The sequence below is a fragment of the Brassica rapa genome, unplaced genomic scaffold (genome assembly GCF_000309985.2).
Source record: "Brassica rapa cultivar Chiifu-401-42 unplaced genomic scaffold, CAAS_Brap_v3.01 Scaffold0526, whole genome shotgun sequence".
Taxonomy (NCBI): domain Eukaryota; kingdom Viridiplantae; phylum Streptophyta; class Magnoliopsida; order Brassicales; family Brassicaceae; genus Brassica; species Brassica rapa.
The window spans coordinates 18,392-41,625 of NW_022610467.1; the positions used below are offsets into that span (position 1 = coordinate 18,392).

Genomic DNA, 23,234 nt, shown 5'->3' on the forward strand with positions numbered 1-23,234 from the left:
ATAATGCATTGTCATTGGCGTGGCTTGATCAATCTCCAAATGCTTCAAGATACCTTTGATCCACACCAGCTCGTTGGTAAGCTTCAGCATAGCTCTATACTCAGCCTCTGCACTTGAGCAAGACACCACCTTCTGCTTCTTACTCTTCCAAGTAACCAAGTTGCCTCCAATGAATGTGCAATAGCCTGTGGTTGATCTCCTGTCTGCTCTATCACCAGCCCAATCCGCATCACAGTATCCAACCACTTCAGTGCTCCCATTGTACCCCATCCAAACTCCTTGATCAGGTGAGCCGTTGAGATACATCAAGATTCTCTCCACCATGCGCCAGTGATGCTCCTTAGGCACTTGCATATGTTGACTCACCTGATTCACAGCAAAACAGATGTCAGGTCTAGTTATGGTATGGTAAATCAATTTACCAACTAGTTTTCTATAGAGTTTAGGATCCTGGTAAGGTTTGCTGTCTTCAATCTCCCCCTCTCGTGGGACTTTGTAGCCATCCTCCATAGGCATCCTTGCTGTCTTGCCTCCATAAGCCCCTGCACCTTTCAAAAGATCAAGTGTATACTTCCTTTGGGACATGAACAGACCTTCCTTGGATCTACATATCTCAATTCCAAGAAAGTATTTCATTTCTCCCAAGTCTTTAATCTCAAACATGGATTTAAGGAACTCCTTGGTTGCTATGATACCTTCCTTATCACTCCCTGTGATAATGATATCATCAACATACACAAGGAGTGCAATCATACCTGAGGGAGTAGTGAGAGTGAAGAGGGTGTGGTCTAGTTCAGACTTCTTGAAACCTCGGCCATTCAGAGTAGTACTCAGCTTGTTGTACCAAGCTCTTGGTGATTGCTTCAGTCCATAGATAGCTTTCTTCAGTCTCAACACATTCCCTCTTTTCACTAAGTGTTCCAAGCCTGGAGGTGGATGCATATACACTTCATCCTCCAGCTCTCCTTGTAGGAATGCATTCTTCACATCCATTTGCCATAAGCCCCATTCAAGATTCACAGCCAAGCTTAATACAATCCGGATTGTGTGTAGTTTAGCTACTGGTGCAAAGGTCTCAATGTAATCCTCTCCATAAGTTTGAGTGAAACCTCTTACAACCAGTCTTGACTTCTTCCTCTCAACTGTTCCATCAGCCTTATACTTGATTGTGAAGATCCATCTACTAGTCACAGCCTTCTTCCCTTTTGGTAACTCACTCTCATACCATGTATCATTCTTGATCATAGCTCCTGCCTCAGCTCCAACTGATTCCTTCCATTTTTTATCCATTACTGCCTCTTCATAGCTTCTTGGAATGTAATTCTCATCCAAATTTACCATAAAAGCACAATGTTCTTCAGGGTATTGAGCAAAGGAGCACACAGCTTGAGAGGGATGCTCCACAGCTTGGGCATTGTAGTACACTCGCGTGTTTACCCAACTGGAAGGATCCTTCCTCAGCCTTGTGGTTCTTCTCAATACAGGTTGTTCTTGTTCTTGAACCGGTTCATCTTGTGTACTTGGTTCTTGAACTCCACTCTGATGTTCTTCATCTTCTTGGCTTTGCTCACCTTGATGATGAGAACCTGAGTTGATCTCTTCTCCTTCTTCACTCAAGCCGACTCCTTCTTGGCCATTTTCTTGAGTTTCAGGTTCACTTCCCCCCTCATGATCAAGGTGAGGTGTTTGTGTAGCTCTAAGAGGTTCACTTGAGCTTCCTCCTTGACCCCCACCTCTCGCAGATTGATCCTGGTTCATGTTGATGCCTAGACCTTCTAAGATAGTCCTTAAGACTCCAGCCTTATCTGATGTGAGATCTTTCAATTCCTCTTGATTCTTCTCCTCATAGTATCCTCTTTCTTCAATGAACTTCACATCTCTAGATACAAGTACTCTTCTAGCTTCCGGATCATAACACTTGTATCCTTTTTGAGTTGTTGAGTAACCAATGAACATTGCCTTCCTGCTTCTGGCTTCTAACTTGTTTCTCAACTCCCCTGGTACCAGCACATAGCATAAACACCCAAATACTCTTAGGTACTCTACTGATGGCTTGTGCTTGTTGAGAACTTCAAATGGTGCTTGATCCTTTAACACCTTAGTAGGAATCCGGTTGATCAAGTAGCATGCAGTTGCAACTGCATCACTCCAAAATCTCTTTGGGACATTGGCTTGAAACATCAGTGATCTAGCTACCTCCATCAAGTGCCTGTTCTTCCTCTCAGCCACCCCATTCTGTTGTGGAGTATAAGGACAGCTTGTTTGATGCAAGATCCCATGATGATTCAGATGGCTCTTGAACGCATAGCTTGTGTACTCTCCTCCATTATCTGATCTAAAAATTTTAATCTTGGCATGATAATGGTTAGTCACATAAGCTTGAAAGTTCTTAAATGCATCTATCACTCTATCTTTTGATGGGATTAAAGTTAACCAGGTGTATTTGGATTTTTCATCAATGAATGTCAAAAAGTATTTATGATTATCCCTAGATATGCAAGGTGGAGTCCAAACATCAGAATGTATAAGATCAAAGCACTTATCATAAACACTAGTAGAGTTTGGAAAAACAGTTTTACAATGCTTGCCTAAAATGCAAGCTTCACAATCCTTATTCTCAAATGAAACACCTGGTAACATCAAGTTCAAAGCCCTACCATGGGGATGTCCTAATCTAGCATGCCACAATGCATTTTTATTTAAACTAGAAGCAGAAGTAAATGAGCATTTGTGATTGGAAACAGGTTCAAGTTCTTCAAGCAAATACAACTCTCCTTTAGTGATTCCTTTTCCAATCATTTGGCTGCTCTCAATATCCTGAAACTTCACATCATTAGGGCTGAATATAACATTGCAATTCAAATCAGTTGTGCACTTCTTGACAGATAACAAGTTGGATGTGAAATCAGGCATATAGAAAGCTCTAGAGTTTTTGTCAAACAATTTCAAGTTTCCTATTCCTCTAATAGGTATCTTATCTCCATTTGCAATCATAACATGTCCATTAGTTGGTTCTATATCTTTAATGAGATTTGTATCACTAATCATGTGATGAGATGCACCAGAATCAACAATTAATGGCTTAGTTATGTTGCTAGCAGTGTGACACAGGTTCAATGGTGATCTAAATGCTTTAAGCTCATGATACATCCTAGCATTTCTATCAAAGGTGTACTCGGCTCTAGCATTGTCACTACACTTAATGCTATTCATCCTAGCAATGTCAGTAACATATGGAGTATTATCTATAGTCCTAGCTATCATTGATGCACCAAATGAGTACCCATGAATGTTACCATTCTCCTTGAGCATTTTGATGAGTGCATCCATCTCGGATCTCCTTATGAAGTCCTGATCATTGCCGCGGATGTTAGGAGTTGCTGAGTATGTCACCAGTGCCTTGCCATCACCCTCACGTCCCTCTCCTTCAGCTCCACGGTTAGATGGTCCTGCTCCATCAGATACATGCGCCCTTGCCTCCCTTTCCTTCATGAACTTCGCCGGCTTCAAATGAGGATGAAGTATCCAGCATTGGCTCTTCTTGTATCCATGCTTCTTGCAATGATCACAATTGCCATTGAACTTCCTATCCTCATACTTGCCGTGTGCTGCTTTGTTGGCTTGTGGAGTCTCTTCATGATCAGATTGCACAGCATTTGCAAGAGACAGCTCCCCCTTGCCTCCAAACAAGCCAATGGAGCCTTGCTCCTTTTGTATCTGAGCACACGCCTCCTCTAGATCAGGTAGCTTCTCGGACCTCAACATGTGCTGGATTAGACCAGTGTAGCTTGGATTCAGCGTGAGTAGGAGCCCAAAGACCTTGTCCTGCTCACGCCTCTCATTTAGGAGCTCTGGATCAAGTGTACTTGGCCTAAGCATCTCCAACGCAGACCACAGTGACCGGAACCTTCCCAAATGCTTGGTAAACTCCATGTCTTCTTGAGACAACCCATTGATTGCCTTCTAAGCTTGATATGTGTTGAAATGAGTTGAGTGTAAGCAAGGGAAGTGATTGGGGTATAAGGAGGCATTAGGAGAAGGATGGGTTAAGGAAAGGATGAGGTATGAAGTCGACCAGTCCGTACAATCCGTACTGACCGTACTGGCCGTACAGGCCGTACCTTCCCGGGTCGACTTCATCATCAACCAAAACTTACCATCCTTACCCAAGTTACTTTGGAGAGTTACCGTGAGTGTTAAGAAGCCTTGTGACCGTTGAAAGGAAGAAAGGAGACGCGGAGAAGACAGGCTGGCATAGCTGTAAAGTGATCAGCATCTTGGAATATGCTGAAAGTGTGTGAAGCATTCCATTGGCTAGTTCAAACCATCCGCTCCCTTTAGCTTTGACTACACATGCTTTACCTTATCTCTTAAGCTGAAACCCTAGTCTTTCCTTAGCTATATATTGTAACTCTTGGGGATTAATGAAAGTAACACACGAGTTTATGAGTCTCTCTCTCTAGTTCATCATGATAATCTCATACACTTTCTCTTAAACACTCTAATCTCTCTTAAATCTCTCTTAGACTTCTCAATACCTTTCATATTCTCTAAAGTCATATGGTATCAGAGCCAGGTTGGCTGTGGTATTGAGATCTTGTGTTCTTCAGCTTCAGATAAAAGTTCTTTCTTGTTAGATTCTAAACCAAGTTCAAGCAAATAAAGATGGGAGGAAACAAGGTCATTACGGTTCCGATTTCACTCAAGGGTGGGGGAAACTACCTGTTGTGGTCTAGGCTTGTGAAGACAGCCATTGGGAGGCTAGGGTTATGGGGTCACATCACAGATGAAGCTCCAGCACCAGTGGCCAGTGAGGAAGAAGGTGGAAGAGAGCTCGCGGTTGCTGATGGAAAGAAGTGGATTCAAGATGACTTGATGGTGCTATCTGTGCTGCAAGGATCACTTGAAGAACATCTCTTGGAAGCCTACAGCTACTGTGAGACTCCAAAACACCTGTGGGAGGTACTACAAAAGACTTTTGGGAACGTTACCAATCTGAACCGTGTGTATGAGATCAAGAAAGCTATCAACACACTGGTACAAGATGGAGAGGAGTTCACCAAGCATTTGGGCAAGTATAGATCCTTGTGGTCTGAGCTTGAATCATTGAGGCCAAGCACGGCTGATCAGGAGCTACTCATGGAGAGGAGGGAACAGGATCAGGTGTTTGGGTTGCTGTTGACGTTGGATCCTCCGTTCAATGATGTGATCAAACACATGCTGAGGATGCCAAGTCTTCCATCCATGGAGGAAGTGTGTGCACAGCTTCAGAAGGAGGAAGGGTCTCTTGGTCTCTTCGGAAGCAAGGGAGACTTAGCTCTAGCCAACAAGGCTGAGGAAGGAGCGCAAGCTAACCGTGCAGCATACAAAACTGATGAGAGGAAGTATGGTTATGAGAGGAGGTTTGGAGGCAACTGTGATCACTGCAAGAAGCCGGGACACAAGAGGAGCCAGTGCTGGATCCTTCATCCCCATCTCAAGCCGGCCAAGTTCAACAAGGATCGAGAAGCCAGAGCTAACCTGTCTACTGAAGCATGTGAAGCCGGTCCATCAGGAGCAGGCTCAAGTGCACAAGTGGGTGAAAGCGCAGGCAAGGCAATGGCAACTCACTACACGGCCGCAAAGAGTTTGGAGCATGAAGTGATCCGCAAATCTGACATTGATGCCCTCATCAAAGCTCTTAAGGAGTCTGGTACATTCGGAAACACTCTTGGTTACTCTTATACTGCTCACATGATGCCTAGGAATGAGAATAGGTTGATAGATATCATTGAGAAATTAAAACTGAGAAATGAATCACCTAGAACTCATCTTGCTAGAGGCATAAAACCATTGATTGTTGACTCTGGTTCATCTCATCACATGATTAGTGATGATAGCTTGATCAAAAACATAGAACCTGCTCATGGACATGTAATGATTGCAAATGGAGATAGAATTCCCATTAAAGGTGTAGGAGACCTAAAGCTATTGATAAGAACTCTAAAGCATTTTACATGCCTGATTTTACCTCTAATCTCTTATCTGTTAAAAGATGTACCAATGATCTACAATGCAATGTTATCTTTAGTCCTAACAATGTGACATTTCAGGATATTGAGAGCAATAAGTTGATCGGACAAGGAGTAACCAAGGGGGATCTTTATGTACTTGAAGACATTAACCCCATTTCTAGTTGTTTGCTGAGTTCTGTTTTAAGTAAAGGTGCATTATGGCATTCTAGGCTAGGACATCCACATGTTAGAGCCTTAGGCTTAATGTTTCCAGGTGTCATGTTTAAAAATAATGATTGTGAGGCTTGTATTTTGGGAAAACATTGTAAGACTGTTTTTAAAAGATCTACTACTATCTATGATAAGTGTTTTGATCTTGTTCACTCTGATGTATGGACTGCTCCCTGCTTATCTAGAGATAATTACAAGTACTTTGTCACATTTATAGATGAGAAATCTAAATACACCTGGATAACACTCATTAAAACAAAGGATAGAGTTCTTGATGCATTTAAAAACTTCCAATCTTATGTATCTAACCAGTATAATGCCAAGATTAAGATTTTCAGGTCTGATAATGGTGGAGAATATACTGGCAATGCATTCAGAAGTCACCTAGCTCAACATGGGATTCTACATCAGACAAGTTGTCCATACACTCCTCAACAGAACGGTGTAGCTGAGAGAAAGAATAGACACCTAATGGAGGTGGCAAGGTCTATGATGTTTCATACGAGTGTGCCTAAGAGATTCTGGAGTGATGCTGTGATCTCGGCTTGTTATCTAATCAATAGGATACCAACCAAGATCCTGGAAGATCAAGCTCCTTATGAAGTTCTAAACAGAAGCAAGCCTGTGTTGGATCACTTAAGAGTCTTTGGGTGCGTGTGCTTTGTACTTGTACCCGGGGAGCTAAGGAATAAGCTAGAAGCAAAGAGCACAAGAGCCATGTTCATTGGTTACTCAACGTCACAAAAGGGATACAAATGCTATGATTCAGAAGCCAGGAGAGTTCTTGTGTCTAGAGATGTGAAGTTCTTGGAGGATAAGAGCTTTTATGGAGATAGAAAGTGGGAGGATCTTGAAGATTTGTCTCAACCATCTGATCGAGCTACAAGTCTTAGGCGTGTACTGGAAGGACTTGGAATCAACATGTCCCAGGATCAGCAACCATCAAAGGAGAATGAAGCTGAAGAACCATCACACCATGATCATGAGGGGGGAAATGAGGCTGAGCCTGAAGATCATGAGGATCAAGACTCAGATAGTCATGGTCAAGGTGTGATACAAAGAGAGGAAGAATCCATACAAGAAGATCATGTGGAACCAAATGAAGTAGAAAGAGAAGCAGTTCAGCCTACGGTGGTCCAGCCTACGGTGGTGGAAGTGGAACAAGCCCCATTAAGGAGAAGCACACGGCTAAAGAGAGATGCTTCCAACTGGGTAAACACGAGAGTGTACTACAATGCTCAGGCTGTGAAGCATCCCTCTCAGGCTGTGTGCTCATTTGCGAGTTACCCAAAGGAACATTGTGCATTCATTACAAGTTTAGATGAGAGCAGTGTACCAAGATCATATGAGGAAGCAATGTTACATGAAGATTGGAAAGAATCAGTGGGTGATGAAGCAAATGCTATGATAAAGAATGACACTTGGTTTGAGAGTGAGCTGCCAAGAGGGAAGAAGGCAGTAACAAGCAAGTGGATATTCACTATCAAGTATCTACCTGATGGAACTATTGAGAGGAAGAAGACAAGATTGGTGGCTAGAGGATACACTCAAACATATGGGGAAGACTACATTGATACCTTTGCTCCTGTTGCCAAACTCCATACCATAAGAATTGTACTATCTCTTGCTGTGAATCTTGAGTGGGAGCTGTGGCAGATGGATGTGAAGAATGCCTTTCTTCAAGGAGAGCTAGAGGATGAAGTGTATATGCATCCTCCACCGGGTCTAGAGCACCTTGTGAAACCTGGAAATGTATTGAGACTCAAGAAGGCTATCTATGGGTTGAAGCAATCTCCTAGAGCATGGTATAACAAACTGAGCACTACCTTAAATGGGCGTGGGTTCAAGAAGTCTGAATTGGATCACACTCTCTTCACTCTCACTACACCCTCAGGTATCATCTGTCTACTTGTATATGTGGATGACATTATCATAACAGGTAGTGATAAGGCTGGTATAAAAGCCACCAAGGAGTTTTTGAAATCTGTGTTTGAAATCAAAGACTTAGGAGAAATGAAATACTTCCTTGGAATTGAGTTGTGTAGATCTAAGGAAGGATTGTTCATTTCCCAAAGGAAGTATACACTTGATCTTTTGAAAGATGCAGGTATACAAGGAGATAAGACAGCAAAGATGCCTCTTGAAGATGGATACAAGATTCCACGTGAGGGGGAGATTGAAGATAGCAAGGTCTTTCATGATCCAAAGCTATACAGGAAGCTGGTAGGGAAGCTCATCTACCTCACCATCACAAGACCAGACATTTGCTTTGCTGTGAACCAAGTGAGCCAGCATATGCAAGTCCCAAAGGATCATCACTGGCGCATGGTGGAGAGACTGCTCTTGTATCTGAACGGGACATCAAGCCTTGGAGTTTGGATGGGATGCAACAAGAGTACTGAAGTAGTGGGATATTGTGATGCGGATTGGGCTGGAGATAGAGCAGACAGAAGATCAACCACCGGCTACTGTACATTCATTGGAGGCAACTTGGTGACTTGGAAGAGCAAGAAGCAGAAGGTGGTGTCTTGTTCAAGTGCTGAAGCTGAGTATAGAGCAATGCTGAAGCTTACCAATGAGTTGGTATGGATCAAAGGGATCTTGAAGCATGTGGAGATAGAGCAAGCAGCCCCAATGACTATGCATTGTGATAATCAAGCGGCTATACACATTGCAACCAACTCAGTCTTCCATGAGAGAACCAAACACATTGAAGTTGATTGTCACAAGGTGAGGCAGATGATTGCCTTGGGAGTGATATTGCCATGCTATACAAGGAGTGAGGATCAACTTGCGGATGTGTTCACCAAGGCTGCAAGACAAAAGACTATGGAGTCCATTCACATCAGATTGGGGCTCATAGATCTTTCACCAAGGAGCTGATCCCCTCTGCCATGAGGTCTTTACTCTTTTTCCCTCATCAAGGTTTTGTCCCAATGGGTTTTCCTTGGTGAGGTTTTTAATGAGGAAGATCTCATGGCTGTTCCAAGCTTGAATGGATTCTAGAATTCAAGCTTGAGGGGGAGTGTTGAAATGAGTTGAGTATAAGCAAGGGAAGTGATTGGGGTATAAGGAGGCATTAGGAGAAGGATGGGTTAAGGAAAGGATGAGGTATGAAGTCGACCAGTCCGTACAATCCGTACTGACCGTACTGGCCGTACAGGCCGTACCTTCCCGGGTCGACTTCATCATCAACCAAAACTTACCATCCTTACCCAAGTTACTTTGGAGAGTTACCGTGAGTGTTAAGAAGCCTTGTGACCGTTGAAAGGAAGAAAGGAGACGCGGAGAAGACAGGCTGGCATAGCTGTAAAGTGATCAGCATCTTGGAATATGCTGAAAGTGTGTGAAGCATTCCATTGGCTAGTTCAAACCATCCGCTCCCTTTAGCTTTGACTACACATGCTTTACCTTATCTCTTAAGCTGAAACCCTAGTCTTTCCTTAGCTATATATTGTAACTCTTGGTGATTAATGAAAGTAACACACGAGTTTATGAGTCTCTCTCTCTAGTTCATCATGATAATCTCATACACTTTCTCTTAAACACTCTAATCTCTCTTAAATCTCTCTTAGACTTCTCAATACCTTTCATATTCTCTAAAGTCATAATATGGATACATAAAGTGGTGGATAATCACCAGGAAGTTGAATAAATTTCATAGGAGTTGGCAAGAAGAAGTTATCCCACTTTCAAATCAGTTGATTCCAGTTTCCCAGTTTGGGAATAGCACAGCTTCTTCGTCGTTCCAATAAAACCAGGATGAATCTCTTTGTGAAAAGCTTGATTTGGATACATAAAGTGGTGGATAATCACCAGGAAGTTGAATAAATCTCATAGGAGTTGGCAAGAAGAAGTTATCTCACTTTCAAATCAGGTGATTCCAGTTTCCCAGTTTGGGAATAGCACAGATTCATTGTCGTTCCAATCAAACCAGGATGAATCACTTTGTGAGAAGCTTGATTTGGATACCTAAAGTGGTGGAGAATTACCAGGAAGTTAAATAAATCTCATAGGAGTTGGGAAGAAGAAGTTATCCCACTTTCAAATCAGGTGATTCCAGTTTCCCAGTTTGGGAATAAGACAGCTTCTTCGTCGTTCCAATCAAACCAGGATGAATCACTTTGTGAGAAGCTTGATATGGATACATAATGTGGTGGAAAATCACCAAGAAGTTTAATAAATCTCATAGGAGTTGGCAAGAAGAAGTTATCCCACATTCAAATCAGGTGATTCTAGTTTCCCAGTTTGGGCACAGCTTCATCGTCGTTCCAATCAAACCAGGATTGTTAAGATGAGAGCCTTATGGTATGAAGAGGAGACCTTAGGAAGTGTAGAAGCATTAGAGAGGAAGATGGAAGCATCATGTACGGACTGTACGGATAGGGCAAAGGGTACGGACGATCAGGCCGTACCATCATGCGCAGTTAAGAAGTTACTCAGCTCAGGTAAAGAGTAAACTAGCTAGAGTTACTTTACCTTAAGGCTGAGCTTGATCCGAACGTTGAGAGGATAAGGAGGAGCGCGTCTGACAGTCTGGCAAGAGCTGGAAAGGTAAAGGCATATTCAAAGATGCCTTACACATGTGGAGACTCTCATTGGAAGGATTCAAATGCGCCCTTAGCTGTATCTTGACTTCACATGCTTTCTCCTTTATGCAATCGAAACCCTAGTGTCTTAAGCTTCATATATAAGTGTAAACACTCTCATTAATAAGATCAAGCAAGTTATGAGTCTCTCTTAGTCTCTCTCAAGTTCTTACTTTAGACTCTTAATCTCATTTTATACTTTAATCTTCTCTAAATCTCTTCTAATCTTTCTTAAATACTCAGATCACTCTAAACATCACTAAAAGTGATATGGTATCAGAGCCAGGTTAGTGAGAGCCTGAGGTCGTGTGAGATTCTTTGAAGCCTCAAGGTTGAAGCTTTGAAGAAACTCTTGTGTGTTCTTGTGTGTTTGAGAGTTTCTGGGTACTTTTCAAGTTCAAGACTGGTTGTGGTGTGTCATCTGAAGCTGTGTGGGTTGAAGATCGAGGCTGTGAAGGTTTCTACAAGTCATTCAACTCAAGATAAAGTTTCTGAAGCTTAGAGAGTTCATCATTCAACATGGAGAGTGGGATGAACATGAACATGAAGGTAGCTGTGTGTTTCAAGGGAACCAACTACTTGGTGTGGTCTCGGATGGTGAGAACCACGGTGGGAAGCAAGGGGTTGTGGAAGCACATCACCCCCGGAGAAGCTCCAAAACTCATCACTCAAGGAGAGGATGATGGTGAGGCCGCAAGCAAGGCGGAAGAGAAGTGGCATCAAGAGGACATGCTGGTGATGTCTGTGCTTCATGCGTCACTTGAGCCGGCTATTCTGGATGCATACAGCTACTGTGAGTCTGCTAAGGAGCTGTGGGATACTTTGAAGAAGGTGTATGGCAACACGTCAAACCTAAGCCGAGTGTTTGAAGTGAAGTAAGCCATCAACAACCTTGTACAAGAAGACATGGAGTTCACCAAGCATCTAGGGAGATTCAGGAGTCTCTGGTCCGAGATGGAGATGCTTAGGCCAAGCACAACGGATGCTGATGAGCTTAACAAGAGGAGAGAACAAGACAAGGTCTTTGGGCTACTCCTCACGCTCAACCCGGCTTACAACGGTCTCATCCAGCACCTGCTTAGAGAAGACACTCTACCTGATCTTGAGGATGTGTGTGCGCGGATTCAGAAGGAGCAAGGCTCCATTGGGTTGTTTGCAAAGAAAGGAGACCTTTCCCTTGCAAGCCAAGCAACTCAAGAGGAAGGTAGTGAAGCTCCACAAGCAAACAAGGCTGCGGCTGCGCATGGAAAGTTTGAGGAGAGGAGGTTCAATGGGAGTTGTGATCACTGCAAGAAGCATGGCCACAAGAAGAGCCAATGCTGGATACTCCATCCTCACCTCAAGCCGGCTAAGTTCATGAAGGATCGTGAGGCAAGGGCTAATGTCTCGGATGGTACAAGTGGAGCTGGTACAAGCAAAGGAAAGGAGATAGATGGGCGTGAGGCAGGTGATGGAAAGTCTCTTGTAGCCTACACTGGAGCATCAAGCAACCGTGGGAACAATGATCAAGAGTATCTAAGGAGATCCGACCTTGATGCTCTCATTAAGATGTTCAAGGAGAATGGTAACATCTTTGGGTATTCTTTTGGTGCTAGGGTGGTAGAGAACTATGAGAATCTAACTAGAACTGATAGGATGCATGAGAGCTTGATAGAAATGGTAAATCAATCTAGGATTGCAAACTTTGCTAGAAATGATCATGCATTCAAACCATCTAGTATCCTTGCGCATATTGCTAGTTCTCATGACATTAAGCCATTAGTGATTGATTCAGGTGCATCTCATCATATGATAAGTGACACTAGCTTAATTAAAAACATTGTGCCAATGAATGGAAATGTACTGATTGCTAATGGAGATAAGATTCCTATTAGAGGAATAGGAAGTCTTAAACTATTTGATAAGGAAACTAAAGCTTTTTATATGCCTGAATTTACATCAAACTTGTTATCTGTTAAGAAATGTGCTACTGATTTGCAATGCAATGTTATATTCAGTCCTAATGATGTGAAGTTTCAGGATATTAAAAGCAGCAAGATGATTGGAAAGGGAGTGACTAAAGGAGAGCTATATTTACTTGAAGATCTCACTCCTGTTTCTAGATATAGCTGCTCGTTTACTTCTGTTTCTAGTTCTGGTTTAAGTAAAAATGCATTGTGGCATGCTAGATTAGGACACCCTCATAATAAGGCTTTAAAACTGATGTTGCCAGGTGTTTCCTTTGAGAATAATGATTGTGAAGCTTGCATTTTAGGCAAGCATTGTAGAACTGTCTTTACCAAGTCTACTACTGTTTATGAAAAGTGTTTTGATCTTATTCATTCTGATGTTTGGACTGCACCTTGCCTATCTAGAGAAAACCATAAGTATTATGTAACTTTCATTGATGAAAAATCCAAATACACCTGGTTAACCTTAATTCCAACCAAAGATAGGGTACTTGATGCATTTAAAAATTTTCAATCCTATGTGACTAACCATTACAATGCCAAGATAAAGATTTTCAGGTCAGATAATGGAGGAGAGTACACGGGACAAGCATTCAAGCTACACCTAGCTCAGCATGGAATCCTTCATCAGACAAGCTGTCCCTATACACCACAACAGAATGGTGTGGCTGAGAGGAAGAACAGGCATTTGATGGAAGTAGCCAGGTCCATGATGTTTCAATCCAATGTGCCTAAGAAGTTTTGGAGTGATGCTGTTGCTACGGCATGTTATCTCATCAACAGGACACCAACTCTGATCCTTCAAGGACAATCACCATTTGAGGTACTGAATCAGTACAAGCCTTCTCTCGAGCATATGAAGGTCTTTGGGTGTTTGTGTTTTGTGATGGTGCCTGGAGAGATAAGAAACAAGCTAGAAGCTAAGAGTTCAAAGGCAATGTTCATTGGATACTCATCAAGTCAGAAAGGATACAAGTGCTATGATCCTAACACAAGGAGAGTGTTAGTATCTAGAGAAGTGAAGTTTGTTGAAGAGAAAGGATATTATGAGGAACAGATTCAAGAAGACTTGAAGGATCTTACCTCTGATAGAGCTGAAACCTTGAGGATTATCCTAGAAGGCCTTGGAATCAACATGAATCAAGGACATCAAGGGGGGAGAAGCACTACCCCAGTCCCGGATCATCAGACTTCCAACCTTGAGCATGAGGGGGGAATGAAACAAGAACTCCAAACCGTGAAGAAACAAGTAGAGAAGAGAGTTCTGGCTCTCATGATCAAGCTGTGGAATCAAATGATCAAGAAGAAGGAGCTGAAGAGAGTCAGCTAAGGGAAGAAGGAGCTGAAGCAAGTCAGCTAGGAGAAGAAAGATCTGAAACAAGTGTGCTGCCACAAGAAGAAGAACAAGAGATGGCGCAAGAAGGGCCAGTATTGAGAAGAAGTACAAGGCTGAGAAAGGATCCTTCCAGTTGGGTAAACACAAGAGTGTACTACAATGCCCAAGCTGTGAAGCATCCTACTCAGGCCGTGTGTTCTTTTGCTCAATATCCAGAAGCACATTGCGCATTCATGGTAAACTTGGATGAGAATCACATTCCAAGAAGCTATGAAGAGGCAATGGAGGATAAGGAATGGAAGGAATCAGTAGGAGCTGAGGCAGGAGCTATGATAAAGAATGATACATGGTATGAGAGTGAACTACCAAAAGGGAAGAAAGCTGTGTCTAGTAGATGGATCTTTACAATCAAGTACAAGGCTGATGGGTCGATTGAGAGGAAGAAGACTAGACTAGTAGCAAGAGGGTTCACTCAGACATATGGAGAGGATTACATTGAAACATTTGCACCAGTAGCCAAGCTACACACCATTAGGATTGTTTTAAGCTTGGCTGTGAACCTTGGATGGGGATTGTGGCAAATGGATGTAAAGAATGCATTTCTACAAGGAGAACTTGAGGATGAAGTCTATATGTATCCTCCATCAGGCTGGAACATCTAGTGAAGAGAGGGAATGTACTGAGGCTAAAGAAAGCTATTTATGGGTTGAAGCAATCACCAAGAGCTTGGTATAACAAGTTGAGCACAACTTTGAACGGCCGAGGCTTCAAGAAGTCAGAGTTGGATCACACTCTCTTTACACTCACGACACCCTCAGGTATGGTTGCTCTCCTTGTGTATGTGGATGATATCATTATCACAGGAAGTGATAAGGAAGGTATCAAAGCAACCAAGGAGTTTCTAAAGACTATGTTTGAAATCAAAGACTTGGGAGAAATGAAATACTTCCTTGGAATTGAGATTTGTAGATCCAAGGAAGGCTTGTTCATGTCCCAAAGAAAGTATACACTTGATCTTTTGAAAGGTGCAGGTGCTTATGGAGGCAAGACAGCAAGGATGCCAATGGAGGATGGCTACAAAGTACCAAGAGAGGGGGAGATTGAAGACAGCAAGCCATTTCATGATCCTAAACTCTATAGAAAACTTGTTGGCAAATTGATTTATCTAACCATCACAAGGCCTGATATATGCTTTGCTGTGAATCAGGTGAGCCAACACATGCAGCTTCCCAAGGAACATCACTGGCGCATGGTGGAGAGGCTGCTGATGTATCTAAATGGCTCGCCGGATCAAGGGTTTGGATGGGATGCAATGGAAGCTCAGAAGTGGTGGGCTATTGTGATGCTGATTGGGCAGGAGATAGAGCTGACAGGAGATCAACCACCGGCTATTGCACATTCATTGGAGGCAACTTGGTGACTTGGAAGAGCAAGAAGCAGAAGGTGGTGTCATGTTCAAGTGCTGAAGCTGAGTATAGAGCCATGCTGAAGCTCACAAACGAGTTGGTGTGGATCAAAGGCATCTTGAAGCACTTGGAGATTGATCAAGCCACTCCAATGACAATGCATTGTGACAATCAAGCTGCCATTCACATTGCATCCAACTCGGTGTTTCATGAGAGAACCAAGCACATTGAGGTTGATTGCCACAAGGTGAGACAGATGATTGTGCTTGGAGTGATCTTACCTTGCTATACGAGAAGTGAAGATCAGTTGGCTGATGTGTTCACCAAGGCTGCAAGACAAAAGACTATGGAGTCCATTCACATCAGATTGGGACTCATAGATCTTGGGAAGAGAAGGAGCTGATCCCCTTAGCTGTGAGATCTTTACTCTTTTTCCCTCATTAAGGTTTTATCCCAATGGGTTTTCCTTAGTGAGGTTTTTAATGAGGAAGATCTCATGGCTGTCCAAGCTTAGACTTTCACAAAGCTAAGCTTGAGGGGGAGTGTTAAGATGAGAGCCTTATGGTATGAAGAGGAGACCTTAGGAAGTGTAGAAGCATTAGAGAGGAAGATGGAAGCATCATGTACGGACTGTACGGATAGGGCAAAGGGTACGGACGATCAGGCCGTACCATCATGCGCAGTTAAGAAGTTACTCAGCTCAGGTAAAGAGTAAACTAGCTAGAGTTACTTTACCTTAAGGCTGAGCTTGATCCGAACGTTGAGAGGATAAGGAGGAGCGCGTCTGACAGTCTGGCAAGAGCTGGAAAGGTAAAGGCATATTCAAAGATGCCTTACACATGTGGAGACTCTCATTGGAAGGATTCAAATGCGCCCTTAGCTGTATCTTGACTTCACATGCTTTCTCCTTTATGCAATCGAAACCCTAGTGTCTTAAGCTTCATATATAAGTGTAAACACTCTCATTAATAAGATCAAGCAAGTTATGAGTCTCTCTTAGTCTCTCTCAAGTTCTTACTTTAGACTCTTAATCTCATTTTATACTTTAATCTTCTCTAAATCTCTTCTAATCTTTCTTAAATACTCAGATCACTCTAAACATCACTAAAAGTGATAAGGATGAATCTCTTTGTGAGAAGCTTGATTTGGATACATAAAGTGGTGGAGAATCACCAGGAAGTTGAATAAATCTCATAGGAGTTGGCAAGAAGAAGTTATCCCACTTTCAAATCAGGTGATTCCAGTTTCCCAGTTTTGGAATAAGACAGCTTCTTCGTCGTTCCAATCAAACCAGGATGACTCACTTTGTGAGAAGCTTGATTTGGATACATAAAGTGGTGGAGAATCACCAGGAAGTTGAATAAATCTCATAGGAGTTGGCAAGAAGAAGTTATCCCACTTTCAAATCAGGTGATTCCAGTTTCCCAGTTTGGGAATAGCACAGCTTCTTCGTCGTTCCAATCAAACCAGGATGAATCACTTTGTGAGAAGCTTGATTTGGATACATAAAGTGGTGGAGAATCACCAGGAAGTTGAATAAATCTCATAGGAGTTGGCAAGAAGAAGTTATCCCACTTTCAAATCAGGTGATTCCAGTTTCCCAGTTTGGGAATAGCACAGCTTCTTCGTCGTTCCAATCAAACCAGGATGAATCACTTTGTGAGAAGCTTGATTTGGATACATAAAGTGGTGGAGAATCACCAGGAAGTTGAATAAATCTCATAGGAGTTGGCAAGAAGAAGTTATCCCACTTTCAAATCAGTGATTCCAGTTTCCCAGTTTGGGAATAAGACAGCTTCATCGTCGTTCCAATCAAACCAGGATGAATCACTTTGTGAGAAGCTTGATTTGGATACATAAAGTGGTGGAGAATCACCAGGGAGTTGAATAAATCTCATAGGAGTTGGCAAGAAGAAGTTATCCCACATTCAAATCAGGTGATTCTAGTTTCCCAGTTTGGGAATAGCACAGCTTCATCGTCGTTCCAATCAAACCAGGATGAATCTCTTTGAGAGAAGCTTGATTTGGATACATAAAGTGGTGGAGAATCACCAGGAAGTTGAATAAATCTCATAGGAGTTGGCAAGAAGAAGTTATCCCACTTTCAAATCAGGTGATTCCAGTTTCCCAGTTTGGGAATAAGACAGCTTCTTCGTCGTTCCAATCAAACCAGGATGACTCACTCTGTGAGAAGCTTGATTTGGATACATAAAGTGGTGGAGAATCACCAGGAAGTTGAATAAATCTCATAGGAGTTGGGAAGAAGAAGTTATCCCATTTTCAAATCAGGTGATTCCAGTTTCCCAGTTTGGGAATAAGACAGGGAATAAGACAGCTTCTTCGTCGTTCCAATCAAACCAGGATGAATCACTTTGTGAGAAGCTTGATTTGGATACATAAAGTGGTGGAAATCACCAGGAAGTTGAATAAATCTCATAGGAGTTGGCAAGAAGAAGTTATCCCACTTTCAAATCAGGTGATTCCAGTTTCCCAGTTTGGGAATAGCACAGCTTCTTCGTCGTTCCAATCAAACCAGGATGAATCACTTTGTAAGAAGCTTGATTTGGATACATAAAGTGGTGGAGAATCACCAGGAAGTTGAATAAATCTCATAGGATTTGGGATGAAGAAGTTATCCCACTTTCAAATCAGGTGATTCCAGTTTCCCAGTTTGGGAATAGCACAGCTTCTTCGTCGTTCCAATCAAACCAGGATGAATCACTTTGTAAGAAGCTTGATTTGGATACATAAAGTGGTGTAGAATCACCAGGATGTTGAATAAATCTCATAGGAGTTGGCAAGAAGAAGTTATCCCACATTCAAATAAGGTGATTCCAGTTTCTCAGTTTGGGAATAGGACAGCTTCATCGTCGTTCCAATCAAACCAGGATGAATCACTTTGTGAAAAGCTTGATTAGGATACATAAAGTGGTGGAGAATCACCAGGAAGTTGAATAAATCTCATAGGAGTTGGCAAAAAGAAGTTATCCCACTTTCAAATCAGGTGATTCCAGTTTCCCAGTTTGGGAATAACACAGCTTCTTCGTCGTTCCAATCAAACCAGGATGAATCACTTTGTGAGAAGCTTGATTTGGATACATAAAGTGGTGGAGAATCACCAGGAAGTTGAATAAATCTCATAGGAGTTGGCAAGAAGAAGTTATCCCACTTTCAAATCAGGTGATTCCAGTTTCCCAGTTTGGGAATAGCACAGCTTCTTCGTCGTTCCAATCAAACCAGGATGAATCACTTAGTGAGAGCTTGATTTGGATACATAAAGTGGTGGAGAATCACCAGGAAGTTGAATAAATGTCATAGGAGTGTGGACGAAGAAGTTATCCCACTTTCAAATCAGGTGATTCCAGTTTCCCAGTTTGGGAATAGCACAGCTTCTTCGTCGTTCCAATCAAACCAGGATGAATCACTTTGTGAGAAGCTTGATTTGGATACATAAAGTGGTGGAGAATCACCAGGAAGTTGAATAAATCTCATAGGAGTTGGGATGAAGAAGTTATCCCACTTTCAAATCAGGTGATTCCAGTTTCCCAGTTTGGGAATAGACAGCTTCTTCGTCGTTCCAATCAAACCAGGATGAATCACTTTGTGAGAAGCTTGATTTGGATACATAAAGTGGTGGAGAATCACCAGGAAGTTGAATAAATCTCATAGGAGTTGGCAAGAAGAAGTTATCCCACTTTCAAATCAGGTGATTCCAGTTTCCCAGTTTGGGAATAGCACAGCTTCATCGTCGTTCCAATCAAACCAGGATGAATCACTTTGTGAGAAGCTTGATTTGGATACATAAAGTGGTGGAGAATCACCAGGAAGTTGAATAAATCTCATAGGAGTTGGGAAGAAGAAGTTATCCCACTTTCAAATCAGGTGATTCCAGTTTCCCAGTTTGGGAATAGGACAGCTTCTTCGTCGTTCCAATCAAACCAGGATGAATCACTTTGTGAGAAGCTTGATTTGGATACATAAAGTGGTGGAGAATCACCAGGAAGTTGAATAAATCTCATAGGAGTTGGCAAAAGAAGTTATCCCACTTTCAAATCAGGTGATTCCAGTTTCCCAGTTTGGGAATAGACAGCTTCATCGTCGTTCCAATCAAACCAGGATGAATCACTTTGTGAGAAGCTTGATTTGGATACATAAAGTGGTGGAGAATCACCAGGAAGTTGAATAAATCTCATAGGAGTTGGGAAGAAGAAGTTATCCCACTTTCAAATCAGGTGATTCCAGTTTCCCAGTTTGGGAATAGCACAGCTTCTTCGTCGTTCCAATCAAACCAGGATGAATCACTTTGTGAGAAGCTTGATTTGGATACATAAAGTGGTGGAGAATCACCAGGAAGTTGAATAAATCTCATAGGAGTTGGCAAGAAGAAGTTATCCCACTTTCAAATCAGGTGATTCCAGTTTCCCAGTTTGGGAATAAGACAGCTTCTTCGTCGTTCCAATCAAACCAGGATGAATCACTTTGTGAGAAGCTTGATTTGGATACATAAAGTGGTGGAGAATCACCAGGAAGTTGAATAAATCTCATAGGAGTTGGGATGAAGAAGTTATCCCACTTTCAAATCAGGTGATTCCAGTTTCCCAGTTTGGGAATACCACAGCTTCTTCGTCGTTCCAATCAAACCAGGATGAATCACTTTGTGAGAAGCTTGATTTGGATACATAAAGTGGTGGAGAATCACCAGGAAGTTGAATAAATCTCATAGGAGTTGGGAAGAAGAAGTTATCCCACTTTCAAATCAGGTGATTCCAGTTTCCCAGTTTGGGAATAGCACAGCTTCTTCGTCGTTCTAATCAAACCAGGATGAATCACTTTGTGAGAAGCTTGATTTGGATACATAAAGTGGTGGAGAATGACCATGAAGTTGAATAAATCTCATAGGAGTTGGCAAGAAGAAGTTATCCCACTTTCAAATCAGGTGATTCCAGTTTCCCAGTTTGGGAATAGCACAGCTTCTTCGTCGTTCCAATCAAACCAGGATGAATCACTTTGTGAGAAGCTTGATTTGGATACATAAAGTGGTGGAGAATCACCAGGAAGTTGAATAAATCTCATAGGAGTTGGCAAGAAGAAGTTATCCCACTTTCAAATCAGGTGATTCCAGTTTCCCAGTTTGGGAATAGCACAGCTTCTTCGTCGTTCCAATCAAACCAGGATGAATCACTTTGTGAGAAGCTTGATTTGGATACATAAAGTGGTGGAGAATCACCAGGAAGTTGAATAAATCTCATAGGAGTTGGCAAGAAGAAGTTATCCCACTTTCAAATCAGGTGATTCCAGTTTCCCAGTTTGGGAATAGCACAGCTTCTTCGTCGTTCCAATCAAACCAGGATGAATCACTTTGTGAGAAGCTTGATTTGGATACATAAAGTGGTGGAGAATCACCAGGAAGTTGAATAAATCTCATAGGAGTTGGCAAGAAGAAGTTATCCCACTTTCAAATCAGGTGATTCCAGTTTCCCAGTTTGGGAATAGCACAGCTTCTTCGTCGTTCCAATCAAACCAGGATGAATCACTTTGTGAGAAGCTTGATTTGGATACATAAAGTGGTGGAGAATCACCAGGAAGTTGAATAAATCTCATAGGAGTTGGGAAGAAGAAGTTATCCCACTTTCAAATCAGGTGATTCCAGTTTCCCAGTTTGGGAATAGACAGCTTCTTCGTCGTTCCAATCAAACCAGGATGAATCACTTTGTGAGAAGCTTGATTTGGATACATAAAGTGGTGGAGAATCACCAGGAAGTTGAATAAATCTCATAGGAGTTGGCAAGAAGAAGTTATCCCACTTTCAAATCAGGTGATTCCAGTTTCCCAGTTTGGGAATAGCACAGCTTCTTCGTCGTTCCAATCAAACCAGGATGAATCACTTTGTGAGAAGCTTGATTTGGATACATAAAGTGGTGGAGAATCACCAGGAAGTTGAATAAATCTCATAGGAGTTGGGAAGAAGAAGTTATCCCACTTTCAAATCAGGTGATTCCAGTTTCCCAGTTTGGGAATAGCACAGCTTCTTCGTCGTTCCAATCAAACCAGGATGAATCACTTTGTGAGAAGCTTGATTTGGATACATAAAGTGGTGGAGAATCACCAGGAAGTTGAATAAATCTCATAGGAGTTGGCAAGAAGAAGTTATCCCACTTTCAAATCAGGTGATTCCAGTTTCCCAGTTTGGGAATAGCACAGCTTCTTCGTCGTTCCAATCAAACCAGGATGAATCACTTTGTGAGAAGCTTGATTTGGATACATAAAGTGGTGGAGAATCACCAGGAAGTTGAATAAATCTCATAGGAGTTGGGAAGAAGAAGTTATCCCACTTTCAAATCAGGTGATTCCAGTTTCCCAGTTTGGGAATAGCACAGCTTCTTCGTCGTTCCAATCAAACCAGGATGAATCTCTTTGTGAGAAGCTTGATTTGGATACATAAAGTGGTGGAGAATCACCAGGAAGTTGAATAAATCTCATAGGAGTTGGTAAGAAGAAGTTATCCCACTTTCAAATCAGGTGATTCCAGTTTCCCAGTTTGGGAATAGCACAGCTTCATCGTCGTTCCAATCAAACCAGGATGAATCACTTTGTGAGAAGCTTGATTTGGATACATAAAGTGGTGGAGAATCACCAGGAAGTTGAATAAATCTCATAGGAGTTGGGAAGAAGAAGTTATCCCACTTTCAAATCAGGTGATTCCAGTTTCCCAGTTTGGGAATAGCACAGCTTCTTCGTCGTTCCAATCAAACCAGGATGAATCACTTTGTGAGAAGCTTGATTTGGATACATAAAGTGGTGGAGAATCACCAGGAAGTTGAATAAATCTCATAGAAGTTGGGAAGAAGAAGTTATCCCACTTTCAAATTAGGTGATTCCAGTTTCCCAGTTTGGGAATAGCACAGCTTCTTCGTCGTTCCAATCAAACCAGGATGAATCACTTTGTGAGAAGCTTGATTTGGATACATAAAGTGGTGGAGAATCACCAGGAAGTTGAATAAATCTCATAGGAGTTGGCAAGAAGAAGTTATCCCACTTTCAAATCAGGTGATTCCAGTTTCCCAGTTTGGGAATAGCACAGCTTCTTCGTCGTTCCAATCAAACCAGGATGAATCACTTTGTGAGAAGCTTGATTTGGATACATAAAGTGGTGGAGAATCACCAGGAAGTTGAATAAATCTCATAGGAGTTGGCAAGAAGAAGTTATCCCACTTTCAAATCAGGTGATTCCAGTTTCCCAGTTTGGGAATAGCACAGCTTCTTCGTCGTTCCAATCAAACCAGGATGAATCACTTTGTGAGAAGCTTGATTTGGATACATAAAGTGGTGGAGAATCACCAGGAAGTTGAATAAATCTCATAGGAGTTGGGAAGAAGAAGTTATCCCACTTTCAAATCAGGTGATTCCAGTTTCCCAGTTTGGGAATAGACAGCTTCTTCGTCGTTCCAATCAAACCAGGATGAATCACTTTGTGAGAAGCTTGATTTGGATACATAAAGTGGTGGAGAATCACCAGGAAGTTGAATAAATCTCATAGGAGTTGGCAAGAAGAAGTTATCCCACTTTCAAATCAGGTGATTCCAGTTTCCCAGTTTGGGAATAGCACAGCTTCTCGTCGTTCCAATCAAACCAGGATGAATCACTTTGTGAGAAGCTTGATTTGGATACATAAAGTGGTGGAGAATCACCAGGAAGTTGAATAAATCTCATAGGAGTTGGCAAGATGAAGT

General features: G+C 42.1%; 1 protein-coding gene and 1 long non-coding RNA gene across 2 annotated transcripts; both read left to right on the forward strand.

Annotated features, from left to right (window-relative positions):
- Positions 1–4,959: 4,959 nt before the first annotated feature.
- On the forward strand, positions 4,960–6,149 carry LOC117130521. Its single transcript, XM_033283325.1, has 2 exons — positions 4,960–5,692; positions 6,093–6,149. The coding sequence occupies exons 1-2, from the start codon at positions 5,140–5,142 to the stop codon at positions 6,098–6,100; spliced, it is 561 nt and encodes a 186-aa protein (XP_033139216.1). The 5' UTR covers positions 4,960–5,139; the 3' UTR covers positions 6,101–6,149.
- A 6,870-nt stretch (positions 6,150–13,019) lies between these two features.
- On the forward strand, positions 13,020–16,326 carry LOC117130518. Its single transcript, XR_004453883.1, has 2 exons — positions 13,020–13,105; positions 16,048–16,326. It is a non-coding gene; the product is annotated as an uncharacterized LOC117130518 (long non-coding RNA).
- The last annotated feature ends 6,908 nt before the right edge of the window (positions 16,327–23,234 follow it).